General features: G+C 62.9%; 1 protein-coding gene and 1 long non-coding RNA gene across 2 annotated transcripts; both read right to left on the reverse strand.

Moving 5' to 3' along the window:
• Positions 1-112: 112 nt before the first annotated feature.
• FOXO6 (forkhead box O6) lies at positions 113-20,426 on the reverse strand. The gene is made up of 2 exons (XM_077844489.1): positions 19,880-20,426; positions 113-1,516 (listed from the first exon to the last, which is right to left on the reverse strand). The coding sequence occupies exons 1-2, from the start codon at positions 20,291-20,293 to the stop codon at positions 221-223; spliced, it is 1,710 nt and encodes a 569-aa protein (XP_077700615.1). The 5' UTR covers positions 20,294-20,426; the 3' UTR covers positions 113-220.
• LOC144281772 (uncharacterized) lies at positions 12,790-18,892 on the reverse strand. Its single transcript, XR_013350168.1, has 3 exons — positions 17,890-18,892; positions 13,207-13,301; positions 12,790-12,827 (listed from the first exon to the last, which is right to left on the reverse strand). It is a non-coding gene; the product is annotated as an uncharacterized LOC144281772 (long non-coding RNA).
• Positions 20,427-25,252: the final 4,826 nt, after the last annotated feature.

Consider the following 25,252-nt stretch of genomic DNA (forward strand, 5'->3'; position numbering starts at 1 on the left):
CCCACCGCCACCGGCCCCAAGCCCGCGGGGCCCGGGTCTCAGGAGTGGGCGGGAGCGGCAGGTGCCCCAGCGCCCTCCTCCAGCGCCCCCCCCAGGGGCCTCCCGCGGGGCGGGGCGGGGCGGGGCCGAGGTCGGGGTGGGGCGCAGGGGGTCGGGACGGGAAGACGAGCCCTCGACGGGGGCGGGGCGGGGGGGGGGCGCCCGGGGGCGCGGAGGCCGCTCAGCCCGGCACCCAGCTCTGGTTGGGGGGCGGGGCCCCGGCCAGGCCGGGCGGCGGCGGGGGCAGGGCCGAGTCGAAGTTGAAGTCCATCTCGTCGCTGTCCATGAAGTCGTTGAGGATGATGGACTCGACGTCGCACTCGAGGCTCCCGCTGAACATGTCGAGGTCCAGGTCGGCCGGGAAGCGGTCGGGCGCGGCCCCCAGCGGCCCGGCGGCCGCCGCGTAGGGCCCGGGCAGCGCGTCCAGCAGGAGGCCGGCGGGCGGGGCCCCGAAGGCGGCGGCGTGGCTCGGGGGCGCCAGGCCCGCGGCGCCCGCCTCGCCGGGCAGCGTCATAAGGCTGATGGGGTGGGCTAAGGCACTGCGCGAGGGCGCCGGCGGCGCGTACGGGGCGGCGCCCTTGCCGGGGCCGGGGTAGGCGGCCGCGCCCGCCAGCGCCAGCTCCCCGGGCGCGCCGAGCACCGGGCCGGGCCTGGGCGCGGGCGGCGGCAGCAGCGCGGGCAGCGCCCCCGGGCGGAAGGGCGCGGCGGCGGGCGCGAAGCTGGCCTGCTTGTTCTCCTGGATGGTCTGCATGGGCAGGCGGCGCAGCGCGCCCAGCGCCGGCGGCCCGAAGGCCCCGCCCGCGCCCCCGCCCGCGCCCGCGCCCGCGCCCCCGCCCGCGCCCCCGTAGGCGCCGCCCTTGCAGCCGCCGAAGTAGGCGGGCGTCCCGGCCCGGGCCCGCGGCCCGTACGCGTCCTGCGCGCCGTCCAGCAGGGCCTCGGGCAGCCCCGCGCCGCCGCCGTGCAGCCCCAGCGCGCCCCCCAGCTCGGCCAGGCGCGGCAGCTCCCCGGGGCAGCGCGCCCCCAGCGCGGGCGACAGCGCGCTCGCCGGGCTCGGGTACATGAGCGGCGACGACGGCGCCAGGGCCTCCAGGGCCTCGTCGTCCTCCAGCTCGGCCGCCTCCCCGAGCAGGGGCCTCCCGCCGCCGCGGAAGTCGGCCCACGCCTCGTAGTCGTCGCTGGCGTGCGAGGCCGGGCTGGTGGCCCACTTGGCGGCGGCGGGCACGGGCCCCGGGGCCGGCGCGCCCGGGGGGCTGTCCTCGGGGCTCCTCTCCGGCGCCTGCAGCTGCTTCTTCTTGCTCGCCTTGCCCTTGATGCGCAGGAACTTGGCCCCGTTGTCCATGGACACGGCCCGCCGGCGCGGGGTCTTGCCCGTCTTTCCGCCCTCGGGGTTCAGCATCCACCAGGAGCTCTTGCCCGTGCCCTCGTTCTGCACGCGGATGAACCGGGTGTGCAGCGACAGGTTGTGCCGGATGGAGTTCTGTGGCCAGAGACAAGGACACGGGGGGGGGGGGGGGGGGGGCGAGGAGGCCAGGAGGAAAGAAGAGGAAGCGATGGAAGGACGAGGGGCAGAAAACAGAGAAAAAAAAGAGAAGAGGAAGGAGAAGGGGCAATGGGAGGAAACATACGATGGAGGGTGAATGGGGTGAAGAGGGGGAGGACAGGTGTAAGTAAAGGTTGGACAGGAATACCCACCTTCTACCCCAGCACCGCTCCACTCTTCACACACACACACACACACACACACACACACACACACACACGCACGCGGCCCAGAGGGTGGGGCTGCAGCTTTGGGCCTGGCCTGTCCCCAGAAGGCGTGGCACAACGGGAGGGCTACTCCCCAGGAGCTGCAGCAGGGCCCCCTCTCCCCAGCCCAGCCCCGCCTGAGGCTAGCCAGGCTGCCAGGGCCCCCCAGCAGATTATGTAAGGGCTCCTGCCGCCGCGGCTCATTTGTCTGCCCCCCTCCCTCCCCAGCCTGGCATGGCGCCAGGAGCCCGAAAACCCAGGGCTCCAGAAATCAATCTCGCGGTGACTGATTAAGCCCTGTTTAGAACTAATTGCTCTTTCGTGTGTGGGGAGAATAAATTACCTGCTTTAATTTCGTGTCTTTAAAATGCAACTGCAGGTAGAGAAGACTGTTAACCCTTTGCTGGGAGGGCCTGGCCGGGGAAAGCAGAAAAGGCTGGGGGTCCCCAAGGTGGGGACAGGCCCGAAACTCTTCTGAAATTTCCCCCAAGTCTTGTGAGCGCCTGTCAGAACTATAGAAGCCTAGATTCCCAGCAAGCCCCTCAAAGCACATCCATCAGCCACGGGGACCTCAGGCCCCACCTCTGCTCAGTGCCCACCTTCAGGCCCGCCCAGCTCCCAGCCTGTGCTCCCCCTAACCACCTGAAGCGGAGGAGCTTTGCCCCCAAAGCCTCCTTCTGATAGAAGCTTCACAAAGTCCCCATCAGGTGGCATAATCCCCATTTACAACCAGAAGACCAAGGCTCAGAGGGGTGAAGTGGCTTGCCCAGGGCTACGTGCGGCCCCTTCTGCTGTTGCTCGTCCCTCCCTGGGCCCCACCTCTCCCAGTCCTGTCCACGCTTTCTAAATTTCTGCTGCTCCAGTCTCTAATGCTCCCCGTGTCGAAGCCTGCTTTTGCCAAGAAGGCGGGGTTAGGGGAGCAGGGGGGAGGGGGCCATAGCTCCTGCAACCTGGCTCCCCACAAGCACCTCAATGACGACTTGGGGGCTGCACCTGCCCTGCCCCATCTCTGGGGCCTGCCGCCTGGGGGCCTTGACCTCCCGACTCAGATACTGCTGTGGAAGGAGCATGGGCTGGGCTATCGGAAGGGCTGGGCGGGATGCCTGGCTCTTTGCAGCCACCCAGCTATGTGACCATGGCCATTGACTCCATCTCCGTGAGCCTGTGCCTCAGTGAACGACGCTGACCAAAACAGGCACCATTCAGTAACGGCCTCAGAAGGCTGTTAGATCACTGCCTGGGGTGATGTGTGTGGGCACCTGTTAGGTGGATGCACCAGGTGCTCATAAACACCGGTTAAAGGCCTCACTCTGGCCAGAAGACCACACTGTTAGATCACCCAGCAGACCTGCTCTGTCTCTACCTCCTTAATGTCGTGACCCGAGTATAACTGTGCTAGGCACCAGCAAGTCTGGGAAGCTGGCATCACCCCATCTCACTGTACCGGGGAACAGAGGCCCAGAGGCATGATGTAATTTGCCCAGGGTCCCACAGGCAGCGATGCCAGGTACCACTCCAGATCCACCCAGCTCTCGGACCTACTCTTAACCTGTTTGTCCACCAAGCCCCATAACCACTGACCAGTGAGGGCCCTCCCTCCTGCCTCCTTCCACCAAGTCACCAGAAGGAGGGCTCCTTCCCCACTCACGCTCCCAGCTCCTGGGACCTGATTCTTCAGGCACCACTCCCTCCCTCCCTATCGCTGGCACTTTCTGGTCTTGGGAGGTGACAGCTCCAAGGCCCCTCCCAGCATTGCCCTGCCTGGCTTCTCCTGGGACCCTGTGAAGAGGGGGAGAGGAAGCCCCAGGGAGTGGTGCTCCCTCCAGTGGATACCCCCTTCCCACTCCTGCCCCTGCACCTGGCTCCCTAGCCCCTCCTGCACACCTGTGTTCAGAGGCCTCGGGGGCCTCCGTTCTCCTCATGGGACTGTCTGGCTTCACAGAGGCTCCACCTCCCAGCTTCTCCAGCTGGAGGTCGGGCAGGCAACACCTCTTCATCAGTGTCACTATGTGCCAGCCTGAGTGCTGGGGGGCGCGGGGCGAGCGGGGGAGAGAGAGGGAAGGACATCGCCAAGTGCCAGCACCCACTCAGTACCTGCTTGTTCGGCCCTAGGTGTTAGAAGTACTTTATCTCCCGCATTCTATCAAACTCCATACAAGTCAGGGATTGCGATCCCCATCTCAAGATGAGGAGAGTAAGGCTCAGAGAGGTTAAGCAAGCTGCCAGTCCCACAGTTCAAATGGCAGGGCCACGTACTGATTTCAGGTGACTCTCACCCAAGTCTACAGGACGTCACATACTGCCACGGGAGAGAGAAACGAGTCCGGGAATTTCCAAAGAATCTTAGGAAGCCAGTACCCTAGTGCTTCTCAAACTTTCCATGTAAACTATCCCTAGAAGTTGGCAGCATGAGAAGACCAGGGGCATGGTGCAAGGGCAAAATTTCCTATTAAGTCTTGGGCTTCATTTTTAGCATTCAGGGGGATTTCGCATTGTACCTCTTAGCGCATCTAAGCTTTCTGAATATACAAATACTGTTTTAGATGATTTGTACCAAGAGCGCATGCTCTGCACCTATGAGGGTTTGCACTCTTCCCCACTGTGTTCCTGCCTGGTCGGGTACCCCTGGGAGCTGGAGCCCCAGCCTGGAACCACGGCAGGTCACTCAGAAGAAAGGACTCCCCCAAGGTTGCCCAGGACCTGGAAGCAGAGCAGGGATTTGAGCACGGGCCACCTGACCCCTGGTGTGGTGCTCTTCTCACCCCACCAAGCCTCACCTGAGCCTGTTTCCTCACCTGGACACTGATGAGATGTGCCAACTGTACTCTGTGACTTTTTCACATATGACACTGAAAGTTCTTGAACTCATTCAGTCCACAGGTTTTCAAACTTTTCTCTTTTTTTTTTAAGATTTTTATTTGATTGCTTCTTGGCCTTTTGGGTAAGATCAAGTGTAAAGATTTTTATTTGAGAGAGAGGGAGAGAGCATGACTTGGGGGGGGCAGGAAGGGGCAGAGAAAGAGAAGGACAAGCAGACTCCCCACTGAGTAGGGAGCCGGATGCCTCCTGCCCAGGCTCAATCCCAGGACCCTGGAATCATGACCTGAGCCAAACAAAGGTAGAAGCTTAACGGACTGAGCCATCCAGACCCCCAAACTTTTTTTTTTTTTTTTTTTTAAGGTAGTGGAAGTCTGTTCACAAATGGAATCTAATGCAAAATGGAGTGTCACACTCAAGCCATCAGGGAGCGGGGGCAGGGTGCCTGGAGCTGGGCTGGCTCGGCACCCCTGGCGCTCTCACAGGAAACCAGGCCCCCGTGGAGGGAGGCTGCAGGCCAGATGGATGGGCAGTCAAGGCCTAGAAGGCTGCCGTCACCCAGGGAGGGAGCCCAGAGTTGGATAAAGACCTAGGCCCCTGACTGTGGAGCCCAGGCTGAGCACCAGGTGTGCACCAAGGCTGTGGCCCCTGAGGGAAGTCCTGGCCCTGCAGCCCAGTCAGGCTCCTTGGGGCCCAGCCACCTGGTACCAATCAGAGCTCCCAGCCAAGAACCCAGTGGCAAGCACAGATCACAACTCACCCACGAGGCCTCCTGGGAGGCCAGAGGCCACGGAGGAGGTGAGGGAGGCAGAGAAGGGAGCCGCCTCTGCCAGGCAGCAGTAACCAGGGCTCCCTCTTAGAGTCGCCTAGCAACCCGCCACCACAGCCACAGCCCCGGCATGCCCGGGCTCCCCTGTGCCCAGAGCTGGGCCTGGCTTCTGGAGCCTCATACCTCCCACACCTCCCCGCAGGCCTGGAGCAGGTTAACAGCGGGGGGGGGGGACACGGACCTCGCTGATTTGGGAGGGGGACCATCACGGAGCAGAGGGAAGGCACAGCAGTGGACATCCGTGCCCACCCCGCTCTCGCTCAGAACCCGGGGCTAGGGAGGCTGGGCCCGTGGGGCTCAGCCACCGGGGGAGAGGAGGCTGGTGCAGGGTAAAGTGCATGGGCTCTGGGTTGGATCTGGATTCCGGTTTTGGCTCCAGCACCCCATGAGCAGCTCAACTCTGGGGCAGGATGCTTTGAACCTCTATTTCCTCAAACAGCTACCTGCTTCCACTCTTGTGTCTCCACAGCCCTCCACCACCCAGCAGTCAGAGTGGCCCTTTAAATAACTTGGATAGAGTCTAGTCTTGCCGGACCCCTCTGATGCTCCCCATCTCGGAGTAAAGAAGGAAGGCCTTGCCCTAACCCACAAGCCCCTCCACGACCTCTCAGACTCCTCCCCTAACGCTGTCCCGCTTGATTCCTCCCTCTAGTTCCTTGACCCTGCTGGGCGCGGTCCCACCCTGGGGCCTCTGCCTCAGGGGAACACTGTTCACCCAGATACCCAATCAATCTCTCATCACTCTCCAGGCTGTGTTCAGATGGGATCCTTTACCCATCCCAACCACTCTCACCATTTGCTCCTCCTCCCTGCCATTTCTTGGCCCCCTTACCTGCTCTCCACTTTTCTAAAGCAATGATCACTTTCTTAATTAACAGATCGCTTGTATATATATATATATTAAGAAATTAATATAGAGTTATATATAAATATGTAATTTTATTTAGTTTTGTGAGGGATTTTTGTCCACTTTTGACTGTACCCCAGGTGTTCGATACACACGAGGCATCTAATAAATGTTCACTGATTGACTGAAACAGAGAGAGAAGGGGGGTGAGACTGGGTGCAGGGACAATTAAAGAAAACTGGGCCGACTAGCTTCCCCACACTGGGCTGAGAGAAGCGAACACAGAATGAGAGCCGGGCATGGGGTGGAAGGAAGTGGGGAGCAGCCCGATCCACAGACAGCAGCGCAGAGGAGGCTCCGGGGTTCCGTGAGAGGTGAGCAAGGCCTCACGGGGGGAATGTGCACCTGCACACCTGCACACCCCGCCCGGCTCCTCCCGCTGCCCAGATAGGCTTGGGCGATCCAGGGCTCGTTGGGGCCAAGGTTTCCGAGAGCCCGTCCTGCCGGGGCCAGGGGGGAGCCCTGGCGGGGAGACAGCCACCTCCTCCTTGCTGACGGTGCCTCCCTCACGGACAGGGTCTGATCCATTTGGTGGTGGCAGCTCATCTATCCAGCAGGACGCTCTCATTTATTCCCAGGACACCCTTCGCCCACGAGCAGTAATGCATTCATCTGACAGCACAACCCCATTTATCCAGCACCCCAGTCCCATTTATCCAGCAAGTACAACCTCATTTGCTAACAGCACTCCATTCACCTGACGGGCCCCCTCATCTATCCAGCAGGACACCCTCATTTATCCTCCAAGTCGGAGTCTCTCCTTCTGCCGGTGGTGGGCTGTGTTCTCTGACGGTGTAACCCGGCCGGTCCGGCAGGACGTCATCTCTCCTACAAGTACTCTTCATCCCCTGACAGGACAACCTCATCTATCTAATAATGCAGCCTCACCTTGCCTCCAAGTACCACCTCATTCCCTGACAGTACAACCTCGTTTATCTTCCACTACAACCTCATTTCTCCTCCTCGCACAGCTCCATTCCCTGATAGCTCGCCCTCCTCCAGGCCAGAGCCCGCCGGAGTCCCAGGGGCTGGCGGGGGGGGGGGGGGGGGGGGGGGGGGGGGGGTGCAGGGGGGAGACGGGGAGGGGAGGGAAGACCTAGAGAGAAGAGTGGTCTCACCGCTCCTTCCCCCTGCCTACAGAGGGCTGCCTGGCGCTAAGGCTGTATCTGATCTCCGCCCGCCCCGCAAGGGCCCAGGGACCCCGAGTTCTAGTCCCGCAAGGGCCCAGGGACCCCGAGTCCTAGGTTGTTCAGCACAGCCAGTGCCCGACCATTACTCCACTTCCCATTCTGTCCCCTCTAAGGCTCAGAAGGGCCCACAGGACTGATTTCCTCCAGCTCTCCAGGAGGGAAAAGATCCCACCTGATTTGATCTGTAGCTTTTGCTGATTTCTGCGGCATGGATACTCCCATCGCAGCCAATTTTTAGCTGCCAGCATGACGTCACCGAGTACAGAACTGGGAAGAAGTGTGCAGGACCGGCTCTTCCGAGCCAAGGCAGCCAGCTCTAGCACACCGCGGGCACGGGCTTCAAATACCAAGGCAGCAGAAGGGCACCACCTACCACACGCCAGGCCCCGCCGGCTGGGTCCTTCAGACACATTTCTTCTTTCAGTCCCGATGACCACCCTGCAAAGCAGCGCTGCTATTTGACAAAGTGGGGAAGTGGGCTTGGGAGGGTAGAAGGACTACCAAGGTGATGAAGCTGGGAAGTCCTGGAGGCAGGTCGGGGTCTCCAAGCTGTCGGGTTCCAAAGCCAGGGCGCTCCCCACCCGCTCCACCTGGGTGGCAGGGGACCCGATCCCGCCCACCTCAGCGGCCATCCTTGCCTTGGTTCTCAAGCCCAAGCTTCCTGGCTTTCAGCAGAGACAGGAGACCCAAGTCTTGTGTCCCCCACCCACCACGAGTCCTATGCTACCTCCTGGCCTTCCTGACATCCGGGGAATCCCAGGACCTTACAGTTCAGTCCTAGGACTTGCACGCATCCAAGCCCAGAGCTGGGTATGGGAACCTCTCCAGGTTCCATCATTATCTGAGGTTTGGCTCAGCCCCTCCCCTAGGAAGCTGACCTTGCCTTCCCAAGGGTGGTGATGATCCCTGGGCAGAGACCACCTCTGGGCCTATGTGAGTTCTCTGATCTCCTCCATGGCTCCTGTTTGCCCTCTCCCTCCCTCTGTTCCTCTCTCCCTGCATGAAGAAAGGTTGAGAGCTGGGCTGGAATCCCAACTTCATTCATGTGACCTTGGGCCTCCCCTGTAAAAGAGGGTAACAATATTCATGGGGAGGGCTGGGACCCAGATGGGATCCTGCATGTCATGAATCTCATCCTCTCCCTGACTCAGAGCCCCGGGAGCAGCCCCTGTCCCACCCCGTACCCCACACCCCACGCTGGAGTCCCAGGCTGGCCAGACAGACACGCCTGTCTCAGAGCCACGGTCTCTCTGAGGGTCCCTTGCTCTGCCACCTGGGCTAAAGCTGGGATGCTCAGTCCAGGCAGGCTTCCTGGCAGAAGGGGGTGACCTGGAGAGGCCTGAGGCCATGTGCAAATCCTTGGCACCAGGGTCTGTAGTGGAGGAGGAGCAGAAGGGCAGGCGGGGGCATCAGGCAACAGGTGTCCATAGGTGACTGGGCTTGGGGTCAGCAGTGGAACAGAAGCAGGCAGCCAGGGACCAAGAGGAACCAAATGTCCAAAGCAAGGCATGAGGTCAAGGACAGGCCCTGACATCCCACACCGCCACCCCAGAGAGAGCAGAGCCCGCACACCTCGGCTGGGTACAGGCAAAGCAGCAGCAGAAGTCGAAGCTCACCTCTACTCAAACCCCATGGCTCCTCGTCTCCTGGGGGCTCAGGTCCAACTCCAGACTGACACAGAGGAGCCCTGAGGCTCTACGGCCTCATCAGCCCCATGCCCTTCAGCTCCCTCCCTGGGCTCCAGCCACCCGGGGGGGTCTTACACTGCCTGCCTTCCGCACTCTGCTCCCGCTGCCCCCCACTTCTCAGCTTGACCAGTTCCTGCTGCTCCACCGAGGCAAACTCTGTGATGTCTCTCTACTTCCCTCTCCAAGTCCCAAAGGTGGTGGCTCCCACCTCAGCGCTGCTGCAGAAACATATCCACGACCCAGAGCGACACGGGGTGCGACACCGGGTATGACACTGGGTACGAGTGGGCCTCCGCACTTGAACTCGGCGGGGCAGCCCTTGGAGCACAGGCTGGGGCTCCGGGCAGCCCTGAGCCACGTGGGCCCGGTGCGGTTCCTGGTCCCCAAAACCTCAGGCCAGAGCTCCCGGCCTCGCCTCCTGCCTCGGGCTCCCAATCCTGCTGCCTCGGCCACCTCCCTGCTGCTCCTCAGCACTTCCAGGCTCCCGGGGAGAATTCAGTAAAGGAAGGAAAAGTACCAACTACCATTTACTGAACACTCCCTACGTGCTATGCGCTGCGCTGGCACGACGACACTTCAAATCTTACCGTCTTTTTAACAATTCTCTGAGTTGGCTTAGTGTGCCTATTTCACTGCTGGGAAACTGAGGCTCCAGGAGACAGATGGAGCTGCCCCAGGCTGCATGATGTAAGTTAGTGGTGGGGAAAGGGAGTCACACCCAAGGCCTTTCCTCTGCCTCCCACCCGGAGATGCCTCTGAGGAGGAGCCAGGCCTGACAGCAGCTCTAGGGGGTGGGAGGGGGGTGAGGCTGTCCACCCTGGCTCATCGAGTCCTCCAAAGATTCTTTCCTCCCTCATCCAAGATTAAAGGGGATCCCTAAATGCAAAGCCATTCTGGCCTCTCCCTATCTCTCCTCAGTGTGAACCCCGTCCTTCCCTCCGCATGCAGCACCTCCCTAACACCCCTGCCCCAGGCCCTGGGAGCAGCTGCGGTGACCTCACCCAGCCCTGCCCTGGGCCCAGCTCTGGGGAGGGCCCAGCAGCTGTGCCCCAGCCCTGTAGGCTGGCTCCTGGGGGAAAGAGGAAGAGTGGGCACAGCGCCAAGAGAACCATCTGCTCTCCCGGGGGCATGGCCACCAGCACAGACACTGGCCTCACCCCCAGGGGCTGCCCTTGGCCCTCTATCCCCATGCCAAGGGGCTCCAGGAGCCCAAGGCAGCCCACCCAGACCGGGGCACCAGCCCTCATCTGCCATCTGTCTTCTGGATACTGAGAGGTCCTTGCAGGACATGTTGGAGCGTGAACGTCCGCTGAAAAATGAACAAGTGCTCAGGGTAAGCTCTGGGTGTAGAGGCCAGAGGCCAGGGCTGGGTGTGCGGAGCCCTGCATGCCCAAGCCCCAGCCTAGCTGCGCTAAGAGCCTGAGATCCCCTGGGGGGAGGGGGCCTCCATCCCCTCACATCTGCTCAGCTGGCAGGTGCCTCTGGCAGAGGGCAAGCCCCCTTCCCCCACAGCCCCAGCTCAGGTTACAGAGCCGGCAAGGCCAGCAGAGGACAGGGGGAGGGGACAGACGGGGTGGAGGAGGCAACACTGCTTCCCAGAGTGTTGGGGGAGGGGATCTCTAGATGGGACTCAGAGCCAGAGAGGGAAGGGCCATGTCCAAGGTCACACAGCCTCCTCGTGGGCAAAGAGACGCCCGCGTCCAGGAGCAGGTGGCCCTGGGTTCAAGGGTGACCTTGAGCAAACCACTGCCTTCATCTGTGAAAATAGTGAGTCTTAAACCTGCCTGCTGGCCTCCCAAGGCCACGAGGAAGGCTCTGGAGGCCAGAAAACAGTGGGCCAAGCTAGAGGCAGGTGGAAGCTTGGACATCCTGAAGAGCCGCCACCTTGGGGAGGGTAAGGGAGGCATTAGAGGAAGGACACCCTCCCCCAACACACACACACACACACACACACACACACACACACACGCCTGTGTCTCTCAAGGATCAGGACCCAGGATCCCCACCCTACACCCCAACAGGGAAGGGATTCCTTTCCTTTCCCAGAGCAACCTATAGCCCTAAGGGTGTCTGCCAGGATTTCTTGGGGACCTTATTACACGGATCTCTCCTGTTTTACTCTCACAACAAAGCCTGGGCATGAGAACTATTATTATCCCATTTTGTAGAGGAGAAGACAGGCTCAGTGGCCAAAGGCCACGTAGATGGTGAGTGGCAGAGCTAGGTTTGCTCCTCCCTGCTGCCTCCAGGACTCCTCACCACACCACCGTCTCACCTCTGAGATCCCCTAGGTACCAAAGGTTCCTGCAGGGCACCTCAGGCCTGCTTCTTGGACTCTTTGGGCCTCTACCCCCTCAGACCCACCTTCTTCCCTGGTCCCCAGCATCTGGGTGGCCAAAGCCACTCTTTCCCCTTTGTCCACACCAGGCCTGAATGATCTGTCTGCCTCTGTCATTCCCCAGCTAGTAGTGCCACTCCCCTGGCTGGATATTCAAGACCATTCCTCTCTGGCCCCAGCCTCAGGTCCTGCTGTGCTCTGACCAACAGAACCAGACCCCAGGGGGCTCCTAAAGAGTCCTGAGGCTCTGACCTCCTTTGTCTGGTTCCCCTCCCCACCTCCACATACCCAGAGCTCATTATTTGGCCTCCCCTCATGACCCTGAGCAATCTTTATCCCGAATCAAATTCACGAGGCCTCATCTTATCTCCCCCGCTTGACCTGTGGGTCACTCGAGAGGTCAGGGAGCCAGACTGGTTCCTCTGAGCAGCAGTGCAGTGGGGGGTTAACAGGTGTAAGCCTGGATGGAAGTGCATGGGGGAAGTTGTCATCAGCCTTGGGCCTGCAGAGGGGGGTGCAGAAGAGGGGAGTATACCACAGAACACCACGGCATAGCACCCAAGCATGCCGGTCTGAGCCAGGTACCCCTGGAGCATCCCCCAGGCTGGAAGCCTCAGGGCCACATTCTTAAGAGGGAGCAGAGAGAGACAATGATGGGGATGGTGGGATGGGGTGGGGGGGACATGGTGTAGGGGGGGTGAGGGGTGTGTGTGTGTGTGTGTGTGTGTGTGTGTGTGAGCTTGGATTGGCCTGGCCTGAACACTGGGCTAGGGAGGAGTAGCCCGGGGAGTTTTATTTCTGTCACTTACAGCAGGATACAACGAAAGCCACTTTCTCCAGCCTTATTTCTTCCTAAAACAGAGGAATCACAGTAGCAGCCTCACAGGGTGCCGCGAGAGTTCGATGAAAGCATGTGTGTAACGGCACGTGGCGGCTGAATCCTGAGCTAGAACCGTTCAGGGTGGCTAATTCGAGGGTCAGAAGAGCAAGGAGTGGAGTGATCCGCTGGGACCAGGGAGCCAAGCGCTTGAGTGTCATGCTAAGGTCCCTGGAGGGGGCCCTGTCGGGACAGCACCACACTGTACACACACTGTACACACCAAACTGTGCACATCAGAGAACAGGGGCTGTGACTTGCAGGCCCTTCCTGGTCCAGTTCCAGAGGCTCGCTGAGTATTTACACCAGCACGCGTCCTCCTGCAGCCACAGGCTCCCAGTGGCAGGGGGCATCAGCCCTGGCTGCTGGCGCTAGCCCCTCCAGCTGTGTTCATACCTAAGACAGGAGGGTGAAGGTGTTGGGGCTGGGGAGTCCACCCCTTGGCCCTCAATTCTCTGGAGGGCCCAAAAAGAGTGAGAGGGAGGGGAGGGGGGCTCCACCTGGACAGCCTGCTTAGAGAAGAAGCTGGTCTACACTGGGAGTAGAAGGGAGGGACACACAGGAGCCCGGGACACTGCCATCTGAGTCATTGGCTCAGAATCTGGTCCATCGGTAGACAGTCCTATTAAAATCAGACCCTCGGAGGATCTGGTATGGAAACTGGAAACCTGTATTATTTAAAAGCTTCTAGGTGACTCTGAACATCAACCAGGTTTGCCAACAACGAAGGATTTAAGGCAGGAATTCTCAGAGATGTAGTAGGTTCCAGAATCACCTGGGAGGTGGGCCTGTATTTAGTCTCCCCAGCCTAGTTTCTGACGGGTGGCCCAAGGGCTCAGTCCAGGAGTCAGGAGCCACCTTGATGAGCATCTGTCAACGGCAGGGGGTATGGGGTGGAAAGGTGGCAGTGTGAGGGGGTCCTGAGGTTACAGGCAGCAGGGAAAACAGGAAGGAGGGCAGTTCAAGCTCGGCTGGCTCCCAGGGGAAACTGAGGAGCCCCAGAGGGTTCTGGAGCATGAGGGATCCTTGGGGCAGGCGGGCTGGGGTGCTTGGGGCTGAGACTGCACAGCGCTGGGAGAAACATGGGAAAGACCGGCCGGTGTCTAAATCCAGCCTCAGCCTCGTCCCAGCCATGCTGCCCCGGCCAAGTGACTTCACCTTTCTTGGCCTCCATTTCCTTAACTGAAAAATGGGGCTATTAACACATACCTGGCAGGGTCCAGGGAGGATGTAAAACAAGAACGTACGCATGTGAAGTGCCCAACAGCCTAGCACCCAGACGTTAATTCTCTTAATTCCTGTTCCCCTTCCCACAACAGGCAACGCCCCCCCAGAGACCAGAAAGGTTTCTCTGCAAAGAGGGAGGCCCTGGGGGGGGGGAGGGTGTGGGAGGCCCCTCCCCCACACGCCACCTGGCCCCCCTCCCACCTCCACATATGGGTTGGGGGGTGGGGAGAGGCAGCAAACAGCCAAACCCTCCCAAACAGGAGTTGGTTTCCATGGTAACCAGGGTGCCAGGAGGAAGGGGGGGCACTCCAGATCCAGCTGTCCCCCTGAGCGCCCTACCCAGGCCCCAGAGCCTTAGTCAATGCCCACCCAACACCCTGCACTCCCATCTGTCTGCTCTGGGGGCCCACCCCAGAGACTGCCACGAGCACACCCTTCATAGTGTCCAAAGTATGTTTGCACCAGGGTATTGCCAAGGTCAGGGTAGGCCTCCCCAAGCAGGACCCAAGTTCTGGTCCATCCACACCTGTATTCACAGGCCCGCACCCCTGAGAAGTCCTATTAGTACTTCGTGCCTAGGTCCCAACTAACCGACCCCCCTGGCTTCTCGAACCAGAGGGCTTGTCAGCCGGAGGCCTGAAAGAACCAGGGATCCCGCGAAGGGCCTTTGGGTGCTGATGAGGACCTCAAGGATCAGAATGAGAGAGAGCCTTGCTCCAGCTCACACACTGGATCAGAACCCTGATGGGCGCTCTGTGGGCACTCTGTGCACCCCTCCACCGCTCGGGATCCCACCGCTCCAGCTGACCCAAACCCTGAACTAATACACCGGGACAGGGGACAGACAGGGGACAGAAGCGATGCCCTGGGGGACTGGGCCGCTGCCAGGGAGAAGGAAGGAAGTGCTCACAACTTTGAGGCCTAATAGAAAGGGCACTCCTGCTGCAGCACTCAGTCACCAGGGGTGTGTGAGCCAGGAACTGGGCCCGGAAGGTCATGCATGGTCCCATGACTCCCCACCCTAGAGCCCTCCAAAGCCTGATCCACAGGTGGAAAGGGAGGGGGGCAGTATGTGACCTGTTTCCCAGGTACCCACCCCCAAGCTGGGAGGCAGGCTTCCAGGCTGCAAATTGGGAGGGGCTGCTGGTGAGCCTCCCACCAGGTAAGGGAGGCAGTGAGGTAAGGAGGGGGCTCCCCCTGCTATATACCCAGTAGGTCCGTACCCCAGAAGCTTGTACCCACACCCCCTTGCCCCTCAGACGACGGGGACAGAGAGGCTTCCGCGGCCCCGTGTGGCGGCCACCACCAGCTGCCACTCAAAGACAAGACCCTGGGTTGCCAGGAACAGGCCTGTGCCCTCTCAAATCCAAACACAAGCCCTCTCCTCCAGCCCCGGTGGCGCGGAAAAAGTTGGAGTCAAGGGGTCAGAAAGGCGTTCAGTTCCCAGGCCAGACGCTTCCTAGGGACGGGACCTCGGGGCAAGTCACTTCTCCAACTGGAGGACAGGGATGCTCCTACACCCCCCGGAGAGCCGGTGGCCAGGATGTGAAGGGATCTGCGGGGGGCCAGGGGGCGCCCCTCTCCTGACCCTCTCAGCCCTCCGGGTCCCTGGCAGAGGCCCCCAACTCCAGGGGGTCCTGGAGCTGGAGTCCTCGGGGTGTGCAGAGAGGGGGGCCCCAACCCGCAGAAAGTGGGGGTTGGGGGGCGCTGAACTTTCGAACCCGCAAACCCCCCGCGCCGTTCATTACCTTAACACGAGTTAAAAATAACCGTCTCATCTCTTTAAATTAGTCTGTCTGCAATTACCGCCTGGCACGGCGCTGCCCGCCATCGGCCCGCTGGAGCGGCGCCAGGTGGCAGGCGGGGCCCTCACCCTGTCTGTCCGTCTGTCTGTCTGCCTCTGGGCCCTCCTTCTCCCGCAGCTACCCCAGGGGCCTCTCCCGAGGCCCAGACTCCGGAGCTCCCCAAGTTGCGCAGGGAGGGGGCCGGCCTGGCTGCGGCGAGGGGGCCCCGGGGTGGGGGGGGCGCCCCGGGGAGCAGGGGACGGGGTGGGGGCTCCCGAGCGGGCGGCGGGGGAGGGGGAGGGGCGCCGGGAGGCCCGGGAAGCCGGAAGGGCCCGCAGCGCGCCAGCGCTCGTGGGTGGGTGTGAGCAGGTGGCCGTGGGAGTCTGCCGGGCGTGCCAGCAACTGTGCCAGGAGCGGCTGGCACGGGCTCGTGCCCAGGAGGCGGGCAGCTGCCAGCCCCCCGCTCGTGCAGTGCGGGGGGGTGAGGACACCCCCCAACCGGGGCTCACACCGCCTCCTCCCGCACCCCCACCAGCCCTTGGGGCTGGGGATCCCCGGAGGACAAAGGAGGAGGAGGGAGCCCTGCTGGAGCAAGCTGGAGGGAGGAGGGAAGGGGGAGCCCTCTGCACCCGCAGCCACTGCTCCGCCTGCCTGTAACAGGACCCTCCTACTGGCCTCTGGATCCGGGGCGGCCCCCCCCCCCTCCACCCCACCTAAGACCCACCGGCCAGCCAGTCCGGGCCACATGGGGGTAGCACCAGCCCTCCCCACCCCATCCCCCAACCGCGGGGCTGCTCCAGGCCCGGAGGGAGAAGGGAAGTCCCCATCCACTGAGCTCCTCCCCCATCAGGCCTGGGGACAGGAATGGGAGGTGCCCAGGCCTGGCCTGGGAGCTCTCAGGGGAGCTGGCAGCCAGGAAACACAAAAGCAGACAGAACAACTCCAGGGGCGCTAAGTGGAAGGAGCACCAGGACCCAGAGCAGCCCGGAAGGCTTCCTGGAGGAGTCCTGTGCAAGGGAAGGTGGGGCTGGAGCCTCAGGGAGGAGCCCGGAGGCTCCACCTGGATGCACTTTGAGGACACTGGCGAGTGAGGGCAAGTCTCCTGTCCAAGCCCTCACCCGGGGCCTGGAGACCCTGTGTCCTGAGGGAAGCAGGCCAGCCCCTTTGGTGGAGCGCCCCCCACCAAGGCGGGCCTCTCTACAGGCTGCAGCCTCTTGGGGGCCCTGCACCTGCGGCCATCCTACCCACCGCACCTCTACCTCCCCACGTCACGGGTGGGACCACAGGGCAAAAGCCGAGCACACGGGCCCTTCCGGCCGGGCCCGCTCTGCCCTCCCCATGCCACCTCCCTGCCGTCCCTAGAAGCTGCTGCTTCCGGCCTGGCCGCCCAGCCCTCTACCCCCTTGCCTTTGCGTCTACAGTCAACATCCCTTGAGAGACTTTCTCCCAAATTCTACCCCCCAGCGAAGACAGCCCAGATCAAGTGCCACTTTCTCTGTGAGCATTTGCCCGGGCTCCCGGGGGGGGGGGGGGGGGGGGGGGGGCATGTAACCTGCCTTCCTTGCCCCCCGGCCCCCACCTCCCGCCCTTCCCGCCTGTAGAATACACAGCCTGGGTGTGGAGCCCTGATGCATCCTGAAGGCAGGCCCCATGCCTTCCCCTTTGGTCCTCCACCCTCCATCTGACACAGGGTTTGCTAAGCCCCAGGGATTCGGGTGCAACACTTGTGTGGGGGAGGGGAGGGAGGAAGGAACAATGGGCCCCAGCCTCCGCCCTGGCACCTGAGCTGTACCACAGCCTCTGCTAAAGCACAGGCTGGCTGGGAGTTGGGGATGGTCCCTCCTCCACCAGGTTCCCCAGAGGGACTGAATGCTGAATGGGAATGCAGTGGGGTGGCGTGGGGGGGGTGGGGTGGGAGAAGGGGAGGCAGGAATGAGAGGAGAAAAAGGATGGGGGGTGGGGTAGAAGGAGGACAGCCACTGACCACATGAGATGGGGAAGGCCAGGGACCCCTCCAACAGCCCTCATCCAGTGCCTGGGTGGTCTCGGCCAGGGCCCAGGTCAGGAGCCTCAGGCTCCCTCTCCCATGCCCCAGCCCACTAGGGCGTCTTCCTTCTTGAGCCAGGTGCAGGGAGAACCAGTGTGTCCCCAGCAGCGTGGGGCCGTGGGAAGCACTGCCAACACGCAGGCAGGAGACCTGGGCCATCGTCCAGCACCTGCCGCTCACCAACAACCTGAGAAGTTCCCTCCCCTTCGCGGCCTCAGTCTCATCGTCCCAGAAATGAACTCAGGGGACCAAATTATCTCCCAGCACATTCCCAGCCACCTTCTAGGATTTAGATCTGCACCCCACAGCCCGTTCTAAAGCCATCTGTGTCCCCCTCCCACACCCAGTGCCAGCAGGACACTATGGCAGAGGCTCCGTGGGGCCTCGGAAGGAGACACACCTGGACTGGAGTCCAGCCTTCCCATCCGCTGACTGTGTGACCTTGGGCAGTTCACTCCTCCGCTCTGCCCCTCAGCGCCCAGCTCTGTAAATGGTGACAGTGACAGCCACCTCGGGGACTGCTGAGAGCGTTAAGGAGACACCTGGCACCGACGCCTGAAGGTGACTGGCACCTGCCACCCAGCAGCCCCTGGAAGCCCTGCCTTGGCCCTGAGACCCTCAGTGAACTCCAGCTCATGTCTCCTCTTGCCATCCTCCCCCACCACTCCTGATCCCTCAAGCTCAGGTGGGGCTCCACCTCCTGCAGGAAGCCCTCCCTGGATTACTCTGGCCCACGGCACCCTCCCCAGCCTCGGCATCCTCTGCACCAGCCACCCGTTTCTTCACACTCTCACCAGACAGGCACCGCGGCTTCTCAGTGCCAGGCTCTATGCTGGGTGCTGTGGGCACAGAGATTGCTCCGCCACTGCCACTGTCTTCTGACGGGTAGGTGGGGAGGGGAAATGTAACAGGACACAAAAGACTGAGCCTTATGACAGGCAGGAGAGGGCCAGGGAAGAGGGAAGTCCTTAGTCAGCTCAAGAGGGCCAAGGAAGGCTTCCTGGAAGAGGCATCGGAACTCTGTGCTCTTGAGGACAACAGCGACTGAAAGGTGGGACAGTGCTTGGGGACAGGGAGGCAGGGGAGCACCAAATCCCAAGGGCAGTACCCACTTAGGAGGAGCAAGTGTTCTCGTGGGGGCTGAGCTCAAGGAGGCTGGAGAGATGATGTGGGAGGAAACTCATGGGGCCGCCTCCAACCTGTGCCTCCACCCCATGGTGGCCAGAGAGAGACACAGAAGATGCCAGCATGAAGCCTGAGAGCCACGGGACCTGGCGGAGCACCGAGGCCCCTACAACGCAGCCCCCGGGGGGGCGACCAGAGCATCTGGGTTCACAAGGCTCGCCTCCTCCCAGGCACACCTCCTTCCTCTGACCCTGGCCGCAGCCACCCCTCCCTCCAGGCCTGCCTCCCTCGCAGAGACCCCCCCCCCAGGAAGCCTACCAGCTCACAGGCCCAAGGCACAGCACCCCCCCCCCAAACCTCCTCCTCCTTCTCCTGCAAAGGCATCGACCATCCCCACTCCCCCAACAAGATGGCCAGAGGAGGGTCTGGAGGCCACAATCCAGTCAGGCCCTTGCACTCTCCCAAGATGGCTCCCCCCTTTCCACTGGATGGCACTGAGGCCTCCCTAGGGTGCCCCTGCCCCTGCCCCTCCCCTCCCCTCCCCCCGCCAATGCATCTGGGCTCAGGAAGCCAGCCTGGGGTGGGCAGGGGCAGGTCCCCAGCCCTCAGCACCCTGCCCTCACACCAGCAGAGGTCATCACCCGGCCGCCCACCGTGCTGATCCAGGCAGGGGGGAGACAGCAGCTGCCCCACGGAGAACTCAGATTCCAGGTCACCTGACCGGTTCCCCACCCCAGGCTGGCGGGTGCCCTAGGGTGAACTCTTGGCACCACACGCAGGGCTGCGGGGGCCCGGGGGCTCACTCCTTACCCTGGGGCCAGCTCCAGGGAGGGCAGTGGGAGAGATCTGGGGAGAAAGCAGACACTGGCCCCAGGCCATTATTCCAGCTCTTTAAGGAGGGTGCCCTGGCGGAGAGGGTAAAACAAGAGTAACGCACAAAGCAAACTCGCGGGGGGCTTAAGCGGGGGCCCCCACACATCAGAAGCCTGGGAATGGGTTCCTCTGCTCTGCAGCCACGCACGGGGTGGCGGCGTCCCGGGGGTGGGTGGGCCTCAAAGTGGCGGTCCCCGGTCACCTCACCAGACCTCCCGCCCTGCACCCAGAGCACGCACACAGCTGCTCGCAGCGCGCCCCCGCCCGCCGGCCCCTTGCTCCCGGGCGCACACTCCGTGACCCCGAGGGGTGCCCCAGGGCCTCCCTCCCCTCGGCGCCCCCGGAGGCCCCGGCGGCGCCCCCGGCCCCCCTCCGCGGCCGGACGCTCCCACCTTCCAGCCGGCCGAGCTGTTGCTGTCGCCTTTATCCTTGAAGTAGGGCACGTAGCGGACCATCCAGTCGTAGATCTGCGAGAGCGTGAGGCGCTTGTCCGGGGCGCTCTCGATGGCTTTGGTGATGAGGTCGGCGTAGGACAGGTTCCCCCACGCGTTCCGCCGCGAGCTCTTGGCTTTCCGCAGCGGCCCGACCTCCGCGCCCAGCGGCGCCGCCGGGGCCATGGCCGGGGCCGTCGCCCTGCGCTCCGGCCCGCAGTCCTCGGCGCCCTCGGCGCCCCCCGCGCCCGGCGCTCCGTCCTCGTCGCCCGCCAGGTCGGGCTGCGGCAGCGGCCAGGTGCACGAGCGCGGCCGGCTCTGCGGCGCGAAGTCCGGGTCCACGTCCACCTGATGCGCTCGCAGCTTCGCAGCCATGGTCCCGCCCGGCTCGGGCGAGGAGGGGAGGGAGACTCCGCGGAGGGCGGGCGGGCGGCTCCGGGAGCGGCGCGCCCCGGGGAGGCCCGCGGGAGGGGTCCCTGGCGGCGCCGGCTCAGCCGCGGGGCGCCATGGGCCGGGACGCCGAGACGGGGGGCTGCGCGCGCTGGGAATCCCGAGGCGAGGGGAGGAAGGGGGCGGCGAGGCAGCGGCGGCCCCGGGGCCCGGCGGGCACACAGCTCGCCCCGCTCCGCTCCTAGCACCTGCCGCCTGCTTGCGCCTGCAGCCGCCGCCGCCACCGTCGCTGCCGCCGCTCCCCCGGCGCCCGCCCCGCGCGCGGGCCCCGCTCTCCCGGGACGAGGCCGGATTGCACCATGCCGGAGCCCGCGCCGCCGCCGCCGCCGCCGCCGCCCCGGGAACGCCGCCGCCGCCGCCGCCGCCGCCGCTCCGGCTCCAGCGCCAGCTCCCGCGCCCGCCGCGCTCAGCGCCGGCTGCACCTCGGGACGGGCGGGGGCCGGGGAGGGGGCGGGCCCGGCGCGGGAGGGGGCGGGGCGTGCCCGCCCGCGGCCCCGGCCCTCCGCCCGCCCGGGCGCCCCGCCCGCGGCCCGGGGGTGGGGGCGCGGCGCTCCCGGCTCGGGGCGACCCCGCCGCGGCCCCCGCGCGCCACAGCGCCGCCTACGGAGCGGGGGAGGCGCGGCGGGAGCGACCCCGCCCCCCGCTCGGCGCGGGGGGGCGCGCGGGGGCGGGGCCCGAGCCCTCTCGTTGGTCCGCGGCCGAGCCGCCCCGCCCACGGGCTCGGCGGGATCCCTCCCGGCGGCGCGTCAGCGGGTTATTGTTACAACCCGGGGTTTCCCGGGGCAACGGGGAAGGGGCGGGGCTCGGGGCGCTTGGCTCCGCCTCCTACTCCCGCGGGGAGTGCCCCGCCCCCCTGGCTCCCGACCCCGGTTTCCAACCTTGGAAACCCGATAGGGCGCGGGATGGAGCTGTCCTTTGTGCCCTGGACTGCGCTGGGGACAGGGGAGGGGGATCCAGAATATCTGAGTTTGGGGCACACTGGGCCACAGTTGCAGCTTCCGCATCTGCACACGGGTTCCTCACGGGCTCCTTCTTAGGGGACCTGTGCCCGAAGTTTAAGAGCCCCGCTTCTCAAAGTTTGACCCGCAGCAGAATCACCCTCACCCTGGAAAGCTCGTTAAAGCACTGCGGGGCCCCAGCCCAGCAGGCCTGCGTTGGGGCGCGAGACTTTGCGTTTCTCCAAGTTCCCCGGTGATGCACCCGGATCGCAGTTCACAAACCGCTGGTTTATAGCCTCTGGGAGGCTCCTGCGGGGGCTGTTGAACACATACTTGCCCCAAAGTTCGTCCTGTTTGGGGAGAAACTTCTCTTTGATTTAACAGACATTTACTGAGCACCTTTAATGCACCAGGCACTGTTCGGGCCACTCCGGCCAGAGTGGCAGGTGACGGACACAGATGAGGTCCCCACTGCACAGGCTAGCCGAGGAGTCCGAGGTTGACTGGATCATCATCCCACAGGGTCCTGGGCTACGTTTCCAGCCACCGCTCCACCTGCCAGCCTCTGCCCCCCCCCTCGCCTGGGACACCCTTTCCCCTCCTCAGCGCCCTCATCGGAGATGGTCCCATTCCTCAAAGCTCAGCTCAAGCGTCAGTTCATCCTGACACCCTCTCTAGCCCCAGCTCCCACCACTAGCTCTGTTACCTGCCTGCCCACCCCCCTCCACTTGTGGCTCTGCCAGCAACACCTTGCGGCCCTTAAGTATATCATTTCTCTTTTGCCCGCCAGGATACAGAGGTAAGGGGCCAGGACCAGGATCCCAGGCTCTCCAGCCAGGGTGGTACTGCATCTGGAGAGGCTGGAGACCAGCCTGGAGGCTGCAGCTTACCTCTTTCTCTGGGCATTCAGGGGCCAGACTCCACCACGGGAGACAGCCAACTCTCAAAAATTCCTTCCTTCCAGCTTAAGCCTTGAGGAGTAGGGCCAAGGGTGATGGTGGGGGCAGGGTTGGAGGGCTCCTCCTTGCTCTCCCCCCACCCCCCGTGGAAGTAGGCCCAGCTTGCAAATGCCTGGCATGGCATCTGCCTGAGTCACATCCCGAAGGCAGGGGTGGGCATGGGAACTGTTGGCTGCCCCCACTCTGCACACACACACACACACACACACACATACACACACCCTCCAGGTGGTTCTGTTTAGAGTCACGAGGGGCCTGAAATCACTGCTGGACCCCCTCCCACACTTTCTCCTATGCCCTGCCTGCCTGGGGAGCCCACACTGGGGGCAGCCCCCCGGGTACCCTAGGGGCCACGCAGGCCTCTTGCCAGTCTCCAGCCTTGGCCCAGCCCGCTGTGTGAGACGGGGGCCTGCTGGGGGCCATACCAGAGCTGGGAGGATCCCTTAGCTGGGGGGCCTGGCACAGGCTGCCACTGCAGGGCTGGGAAGTCAGATTGGCAGCGATGCCGTGGAGGCTGACTCAGGCTCTGCTCGGGCCCCTGCCCCGCCCAGTGTCCACAGCTGCTGCTGGGACTCTCCTCTGGGACCCACGTGTGGCACACTCAGCCTCCCACACACACACACTCAAACTCACACCTACCACAAATACAGACGCTCATTCTTTACTCACTACTTGGCCCCTCCTCACACATTCATTACGAGGCAGGATAACACAGTGATGAAGAGTATGGGCGAGGTACTTAGCTGTGCAAAGCCACTATTTCCTGATCTACAAATGAGTATCATCACAGCACTAACTTCGTAGGATATGTAAAAAATTCAACAAGATCACAAATGCCAGCACCAGGCTCAGAGTAAGTGCTCAGTAAATGCTAGCTGTTTTTATTACGGTTACTGGGGCTCCTACACATCTTCCCTTCCTCCTTGCTCCGCTTCACACCGTCCCCCCTGCTCTCACCACGCACATACTGGCCTCCACTGGTGCACACTGGTTCGCTCACACACACATGCACCTGCCTACATCCCTTGACTTGTGTCCCTAAAGCACACCCTCCCGAGGGTTCCCTTGGCCTCGGGGTCTCTCACACCCCGCCCCCCTCCCCCACGCTTGCTCTCCCCTGTATGCCCTCCTCACCTCTCCCACGTTCATTCCTGCACAAACAAGCCCCCACTTGTTTACCCTTGCGTGCCTCCCCGTTCTACACACAGGCTCGTTTGCTTCTGCTCACACCTTCCCATGCACTCGAACACGCTCGCATTCCAATGCCTGTACACTCGCTGGCTCGTGCACCTACAGCTGCGGGCTTTACCCACTCAACTCGAACTTGGATCACAAAGCTCATACCTGGACACCCAAGCAATCCCAGTGCGTGCCTCACTACCCCAGTGGTTCTGTCCCCTCCCCGTGACCAGTGCACGTTACACAGCTCTCCCTGCCATGAATGCGGACACGGCCTTTGGCGGACACCCCCTCACCGGGCCCTAGGGACACTCCCCTCACCCTCACAGGACTGTCCTCTCCTGGGCTCTCCCCTCCTCCCGTGTCGCTCCCCAGCCCGGCCCAACTCTCAGAATAGCCCGTGCCACCTCGGCCACTGCCACCTCCGCGCTGCCACTGCTGAGCTGTCAGAGCCCTCCAGAGCCCGCGTCCCCAGTGCTTGGTGCCAGCTGTCCCGGCTCACTCGGGGCAAGTGAGGACAGGAAGACTGGCTTCTCTAAGGTTTGCTGGGCGTAGCCACTCCGCACCCAAAGAACCCTCTTCCAGAGCTCACCTAGAAGGAAGTCACTCTCGGGGGAGTCCACTGCCACTTGCCCAGCACTCTCTGAGCCCTACAGGGTACTGCCTGTGTCCCCTGATTCTCATACCACCAGGTGAGGGCAGAGAAGCCTGCCTCCCCTTCGTGGCTCAGACAAACCGAGGACTGAGGAGGCAGCACAGTGATCTGGGAGCAGAGCCAGACCAGGGCCATTCCTAGCCCCTCACGGGGAAGGAGGGGAGCAGGGGCTCAAGAGGACCCTCCCCTAAACCACACAATTATCAAGAACCAGCCCCCCTGCCCCAACCTTCTGGTGCTGAGCAGAGCCTGGTTGACATTTGATGCCACAGTTGTCAGGAAAAAAGAATAGCACAGGAGTGATGTCTGGGGACGCCTCTGGAGGGGAGGGGCTGGTGCCCAGACGAGGCCTCCAGGGGTGGAAATGGGGAGCGTCTGCAGAAGCCAGAGGGGACATCAGGACAGCTGGGAGAGCCTCCAGAGCAGGCTCAGGCCTGGCCCAGGGACAGTGTCAGGGAGTGGGTGGGGCTGAGCTGAGGCTGTGTAGTGGCGGAGGGGGACGGAGCGGCAAGGAGGGGGGCCCTCCTGACGACCCAAGCCTCCTTTGAGCTGCCTCCACAGTCCCTGCCCGGGGCAGAGAGTTCTGCTGGCTCTGGGCAAGCAGCGCAGACAGGGACTGCTGGGTGCCCAGGCGTTCCCCTGGGCCCGGGGGCCCTGCCGCAGCGGCTCTCCAGGCCAAGCCTGCACACCGCCCCATTCACACCCCTGTACGTTTCCCGGGGCGCTTCCGGTCAGCCCCTGCAGGGCACCTGCAGCCATGATCCAGAAGAATCTGCCTCCTTGGGAGCAAGACCTTTGCCCGTCCTGGTCACTGCTGTGTCCCTAGGACCTAGAGTAGGGGCCCACACAGGGACCTTCAGCACGTTTGCTGAATGACAGAGTGAGCCCGTTTTGTTCTCCCAACCACCCTCACGGGGCAGCTGCACTGACCCCCAGGCCAGGCGGGATCACATGGGTAAGGCATCTGGCCCAGAGCACAGGTCAGACCGACGCATGCCCCTCTCTGTCCTTCTCCACCATACGTTTGCCCTGATATTCTTAACATCTCAACAAAACCACACCCGGGGGCCGTGAGGCCTGTACGTCACCCCTCTTTCTGCACAACAGGAAGGAGGCATATGTGTTTGCTGGGGGCTGCTGCAACAGAGCACCG

Source organism: Canis aureus, chromosome 13 (assembly GCF_053574225.1).
Source record: "Canis aureus isolate CA01 chromosome 13, VMU_Caureus_v.1.0, whole genome shotgun sequence".
Classification (NCBI taxonomy): Eukaryota; Metazoa; Chordata; class Mammalia; order Carnivora; family Canidae; genus Canis; species Canis aureus.

Coding starts and splice junctions, on each gene's coding strand:
- FOXO6 (XM_077844489.1), bottom strand. CDS start 20,293: ATGGCTGCGAAGCTGCGAGCGCATCAGGTGGACGTGGACCCGGACTTC. Junction 1,517..19,879: donor ACAGCTCGGCCGGCTGGAAG/GTGGGAGCGTCC, acceptor CTCTGGCCACAG/AACTCCATCCGGCACAACCT.